A 6,564-nucleotide genomic window follows, 5' to 3' on the forward strand; every position below is an offset into this window, starting at 1 on the left:
CCAAAACTCTTAGCTGGATGTCTGGCACCAGCCGTGGAGATGCCTCCAGCCCCTTTACGATGTGTGATGATCCAAACAAATCGAGCAGCGAAACACACACCGAATCGTTTGAGTACGGTGGTTTCACTCCTCTGTTTTTTGTAGGTTGTTACTTGTTAAACTCCTGACAAACGTGCAGATTTTGCAGTGGGTCAAATGAGTCCTACAATATCCCGAGTGGGAAGGGACCCGCAGGGATCATCGAGTCTAACTCCTGGCCCTGCACAGCGTGGTCCAAACGCTTTTGAGCTCTGGCAGGCTTGGCACTGTGACCACTTCACTGGAGAGCTTGTCTCAGTGCCCAGCCACCTTCTGGAGTCTTGGAATGAATTACAAAAATGCTGTGTCACCGGTTTTTCACAGGAGACTGGCTCAAATTCACTTTGTTGCAAGGACAATGCAGTGTCACTGTGAATTTTTTTTCCTCCCATCTATTTTATAGCTGTTACTGTAGCACCTACTGCACTAACAGAGACATTATCAAATGCTTGATTGGTGAACCAGTGCTTTTTGTGCAGTGGAGGTAGTGGTGTAGTCAGAGCATGACTGCACACTACGTGCTGGTTTTTATAACCTGCTGCTGGATTTAATCTCAACTTTCCTTACTATCCTCCTGTGTTAGCAGTTTTACAGCTTCTGTAAGCATGGAAAGTATTTCCGTGTGTTTCCATACATGAGTATCTTTACACGCCATGCAGAAGCTGATACATGCTGTGTGTTCTACTCCCATTCAGGGAACTAAATGAGCAGACAACTTACAGCAGAATTAGAAAGAAGCTTATGCTGAAGGGATTCTCAAACCTATTGCAAGTTTCAGATGAAAATAAGGATATAGAGGCAATAGATGAGGATTACTAACAGCGGGTTCTGTACTTTGTATTTTAATGATTGCATGGAAAGAATTATTAGGGCAGGCTTTGTGTTATCTGAGTTGTTCTATGTTTTATCTTAAAATGTTTTGCAAATTCACATGCAGATTTTGATGGGAATGCTATGGCATACATATCAAAGAATCCTGTATAAGGTAAAGGTGAAAATTATGTATAACAAGCAGTGAAATCACTGTACTTGCTATGTGGTTCAAACTTCAGTTGATGCCATGAAGATTTTTTGTCTTTTCTTTTGTACTCCTGTTGTACCTTTCTTACAACTTCTGTATTCTTAATGCTTTTTCCCACATTCTTGGACTTGTTTGTCAAGCTGAGAGACGAAACATTTTAGAAGCTTCGTAGCTGGGGATCAGTGTGCCCCAGACCCCAAGGTCCTCTCCAGAACACATTCTGTAAACCAAGATAGAACCATCCAGCGGAAGGTTCCTTGGGGAGGGGAGCTCACTCGAGCCTCTCACTGGGGAATCTTTGATAGATATGCTAATTAGTAAAACCTATAATGTTATACCCGAGCTTATGGGAGATATTCGGTGGGGTGCATCTCGATGCATGTGGCCTGGACATGTGCACCTAAGGATCCTTAAAATAAATACCAAGGTAAAATCCCTTTTCCCCTTCTAACCATGTATGACACTTGATTTTAAGACCAGGAAAAGGCATCACAGTCACAATCAGTATATGGAATGACTAAACTTAAAATGGGCCAAAATATGAAGAATGTTCTAATTAAAGCAGGCTGAATCTGTCTTGCATGCTCTTACCAGTTATGCAAATGAGGGGAGAGAAGAAAGGTAGACTTTAGATCCAAGGATTAGAAGCACACGTTCCTATATATGCAGCTCTAATCCAGTGTCACGATAGAATGAGGTAAATGCTAATCTTGCTAATTTGTCTGTAAATGTTAGGTTAAGATGACCTCACTAAGGAAGAGATTCCTTAGATTCTTCCAACGTGTGCACATGGAGAGACAGGAACACTTCAGCAAGAAGTGCCTTGTTCCTATCTTTCGGTGGCAAGATGTTCCTGCTTGTTGGAAACAGAGTCAGCTTTAAGCCAGTGAAGTCATATTGGCATTATCCTACTGTGAGGAAAGGATCTAATCTAAGGACTCTTAAGTGGAGTTGTTAAATATCTTGTGCGATGACAGGAAAAAGAAGTAACTTGAACACGCTGTGGAAAACTGAATTTTGAATTTTTCTTCTGTATGGAAAACAACTTTTTTTACCTTGAGGCACTAGTTTAAGGATAGTTTGTGTGGCTGAAGAGTGTAGTTATTTAGAAGACCTAATTTTGTGGGCAGAGAGGAAGTGAGAAAGGGTGCAATGCACCTTGCAGGCTACTTTGGCATTCATGGTGCCAGCAGAAGGTAAGGAAAAAAAATCATGTGGGAGAGCTTAGGGATTCAGTCCTTATATAGGCAAGTGACTGTGGTCAGACACCCTCCCTGACACCACCTGCCTGACAACCTGACATATGTCACTCTTTTCTCCACATGGAGAACAGAAAGAAAAGCAAATGTCTGTGTTGTCTGTTGAAACTGGGATCTCTCCATGGCATGCCTCAGTGTGTGTCACATTGTTAGGGAAAAGGAGGCCCTAGGACTCCTTCATTTGAGAGTGAGGGACTTGAGTCACAACATCTGGAAAAAAGAAGGGGCACTGGTTCAAGAGCCTAATTTCAAAATCCTTAATTCAGCTTGAAGAGACTTCAAAAGAGTTTGGCTAAGTTGCCAATTTTAGCTAGTCATATGTAATTTATTACTTGTTCTCTTTTGTGATCAAGTGGACTGGGCAGTTGAATCCTGCTTTACTATCACCCACACCTAAGGGAAAGCTGACTGAAACAGGATCTCCAACTTCAAAGTAAATTTTAGGTGATCTTGGCCCTGTTTTCTCCCCTCCTCTAACATGCCTGTGTTCCACAGGAGGGGGAAGTGGTACTGTCAACTTCCTCAACTCTTGGCACTGTTGGAAATGTACCTGGTTTATCTCAAAATTTGGACATAGAAAATTTCAAGGTCTGGCATTTCTGTTATTCCCAAGTATGCCAAAGTGACCTTGACTTTGGATCCCCAAAGTGCTCCAAGACTGAAGTGGCATAAACCCTGACAAAGGCATTTCAAATCATCAGAGAGGTGCTAAGAACTCCTGCCCCTGTCGTGCTTCCTTGGGTTCTCAACTGAACTGTCCTGAACCCTACTGTATTAACACTTCATTGATCCTCAATGAATCCAGTGATCCATGAACCCTTATCAGAGATTTCCAAGCCTAGCTGCACTGTATCCTGCTTCAACTCAGACAACCCAACAAATAGCAGTCTTGGCCATCCCAGAACTCAGTGGAGAACAAAAAAATGCAGATGCCCTTCTAAGAGTCAAAACTGGCAACTTTATAACAAATGGGCTCATCCATCCAGGCAAATCCATAGTCAATTTAACACAATATACCTTATTGACAACAAAAACTATTGAGCAAGATCAGATACATGACTTAACATGATTTTGTGCCCAGATTATTAAGATGACTTTTGGTCTGCAGTGTTATGATTAGCAATATATTACACACAGTCATGAGGAAGGAAAACTCCCAAAGAATATAGAAAACACTGAAAATACTGAAAAAATGTGACTGTTTCGACGTTGTCTGCTCAACACAGCAAAACAATCTGATCCAACACCTACTTAAAGATTCTGTATAATTTTGAAATTATTGAACACCTACTGAAAGAATTCAGTTCAGATTCTATGAACCAAAATTTCACGCTCAGTCATCTTCTTCCTTTTACTCCAAGCTCATTTTCTCAGCCTTCCAGGCCAAGTGAAGACTCTTCCCTGCTTTAAGGCACAAGAGATTCTTTCACAGTGTTTGGAATACGACTGGCATAGTAGTCATAATTTCTCAAAGTGGCAAGGACCCCAGCTGAATTCATGTGCTTCACCTCCTTGTTATACTGAAATGGATTTCCACGGATATCAGTTATCTTGCCTGCAAAAAAAGGAAGAAAAATATTCCAGCAAAAAGGAGTTGGAGTCTATTAGTTCATGTGATATAACTAAAAGCAATCTTTGGTGTACACATGCCTGTGTTCACATGTAAAGTATCTTTGATTCCAGTTTAAGTACAACAGGTTTTATATTGACTGAAATCAAATAACTATAGTGGTTTTGGGTTTTTTCAACAATACTTAAATTCCTTGTGTCTCAGGAAAAGGAAAACATCTCTCTTCCATGGATTACTTAAAATGCTTCCTGAGTAGCTTTTACACTGGCTATTGACAAGCAGCAAAGAAAAATCCTCAGTTCAAGTAAAAACCAGGGTAAGTCTAACCACAAACTCTAACATAATGTAGAAATACTCCAGCTGGTTTTAAATGAGGTTTTAGAAATCTCTTAGCAAGAGCAACACAAATCTTTATTCAAGCTAACTTAACCAGGAGATTCCTACCTAACCCAGGTATTTAACCAAGAGGTTAAATACAGCATTGTGCTGCCCCAGATTGGTTGGGCTGCTTTGTGCTTGAGCTAACCCTGTTTAAAACTACCCCAGTTATGAACACTACAGGCTGCAGAGGAGTTCAATAGTGTCATTATGAAGCCTGTTATCCTCGCCTGACAGAACTGAAGAATCAAACCCCATAATTTTAGCATATGGTGGTAAAAGGCCTATTCATGTGAAAAGAAGAATTAGCAAAAAATAATACTACTTAAAATCGTCATCAGTGAGTCTTTTCATAACTTTTCAACCCCTTAGCCCCTAGGTAAGTGAAGTGTCTCATGTTGGCTGGAGACCACTAATTCTGCTGAATTATATGAATGACTCAATTTTGGAGTTTGTACATCCAAAGAACAACTTCATGATTTGACCTATTTTTGTTGGTTTAAAGAATTCAATGTCCACATATTATATAACATGTTACTAATAATAAACTACTATACTCAGTTAGTAGGACAGCAGATTTTACTGTAAGATAGTAGCCAACACAAAAAAAAAAGGCCATTTGTTTTGAAAATATTAAAATGAATATACCCCAAATTTGGGGATTTGGCTTTTTAAATTATGTGACAGTTATTGAGTTTGTTAGTCCAGGGCAAAACAGATCATATCATGCTTTTCAGAGCAAAATGTCCTTGTCTCTTGGCTGTTACTGTTGATTTCAGAGGGCTCAGAGCTCCTAGTGAATCATAACTATTAAAAAATGTACAGGTATTGTCATTTTTCTTTCCATGAAAAGTATAACTAACTTCAAATTGATGCAGTTTCACTTATCCTGGAACTTTGAATGCTATGAACTTACCTCCCACAGCATGTAGGATAGCTTCAGGTGCACATGTATCCCACTTCTTGCATCCAGGACTGGCAAATACATAAGCAGATGCTTTGCCTTCTATAAGTTGAATGATCTGTTAAGAATAGAGTTGCAATCATTGCAAAGGATCTAGGCATTTAGAAATGGGTAGAAATAACACCAGGAAGTGGGGATTAAATCCATTTATTTATGTACTTATAGTCAGAAAAGGAACACCAGCCATTTCCTTATAGCACAAGAAATTTTATTAAGGTATAGAAGCTATACTATATTACCATTCTCAATTCAGTATTTTTGATGGTTATAAATACAGACTATAGGATGAAAACCTGCTCTCAGCTTCAGAAACAAGAATTCACTTCTTGTGCAAGTACTAAAAAAATAAAGTGGAAACTATATACATGTTGTGTTAATGCCATTTTGGGCCTTGCACATGTTGGAGGAAAGATATGAGAGGGTGTGTTTTTAACAGCTATGACAAAACTAAGTGTTAAAAACTGTACCAAATGAGTGTTCCCTGTATGCAGAGAAATTTCACAAAGGAAATATAATGCATGCTTATATTTTTATCCTTTCAAATGGGCTGGTGGATAGTTGGAACAAAAGCTGTATTAACACAAACAGGAGGACATGTCTAATAATTGAGATTAAACTGAATTCCCATTCAATCATGCTGGTCTTACAACTTTTTATTTTCACCCCTAAAAACAGCATACTGGGGAAGACAGACCTCAGCCATGACCAGCATGGCCACTGGTACAAATACACCTGTACCAAATTCTCTCTACCTCACAGCAGACTGAATGCTAGGAAGAGAAGTTGTGCTGGGGAAGGTGGAGGAAGTCTCTCCTGCATATTCATGCAAGTAAGCAAATGACTTCTTTAGAAAGTCTTTTTTTTTCCAGAAGTGCCACCTCCCAGTAAAAACAGAAGATTTTGAGTTTTCATACCTTGTTTCCTGCTCCTCCAACTCTGATGACAGCGTCTGGGTTCAAGGCAGTGATGCACTCATTTACCAGGGCACTGCTGTGGGAGCGGGTGGTAACAATGATGTGTTTGCCAGCAGGTGCTTCTGTCAGCTGGAAGCCAAAGGCACCCATGCCCAGCACTCCCCAGATTGTCCTTCCCAACACAGCATTAGCTCCTGCCTACAAAAAAAAGTACAGAGTGATGGTTAATCACACTAGTCAGCAGTTAAAGCACAAAGGGAAAGGGGTACCTAGATGTATCTTGGCATATCAGGGAGTGTAACATCAATACTGGGATATACATTTACACAGTGGCACTTAGAACTGCTTGAGAGCCCAGAGTGAGAAATTGGCTCTCTTTC

The 6,564-nt window shown here is 40.0% G+C and overlaps 2 protein-coding genes across 5 annotated transcripts in view; one reads left to right on the forward strand and one right to left on the reverse strand.

The window, feature by feature from the left end:
• LOC103612817 (acrosin-like) overlaps positions 1-6,564 on the forward strand; it is a 215,346-nt gene that overhangs the window by 96,820 nt on the left and 111,962 nt on the right. The gene's annotated exons all lie outside the window — the stretch shown is intronic.
• BPNT1 (3'(2'), 5'-bisphosphate nucleotidase 1) overlaps positions 3,294-6,564 on the reverse strand; it is an 11,877-nt gene continuing 8,606 nt past the window's right edge. For all 3 annotated transcript variants that reach the window (XM_008630344.2, XM_017730052.1, XM_017730053.1), the window contains exons 7-9: positions 6,185-6,382; positions 5,223-5,328; positions 3,294-3,913 (exon numbers count right to left, since the gene is read on the reverse strand). In XM_008630344.2, the coding sequence (XP_008628566.1) occupies positions 3,765-3,913; positions 5,223-5,328; positions 6,185-6,382 (453 nt within the window). In that variant the 3' untranslated portion in view covers positions 3,294-3,764. The remainder of the gene's footprint in view (positions 3,914-5,222; positions 5,329-6,184; positions 6,383-6,564) is intronic.

The sequence above is a fragment of the Corvus brachyrhynchos genome, unplaced genomic scaffold (genome assembly GCF_000691975.1).
Source record: "Corvus brachyrhynchos isolate BGI_N302 unplaced genomic scaffold, ASM69197v1 scaffold101, whole genome shotgun sequence".
Classification (NCBI taxonomy): domain Eukaryota; kingdom Metazoa; phylum Chordata; class Aves; order Passeriformes; family Corvidae; genus Corvus; species Corvus brachyrhynchos.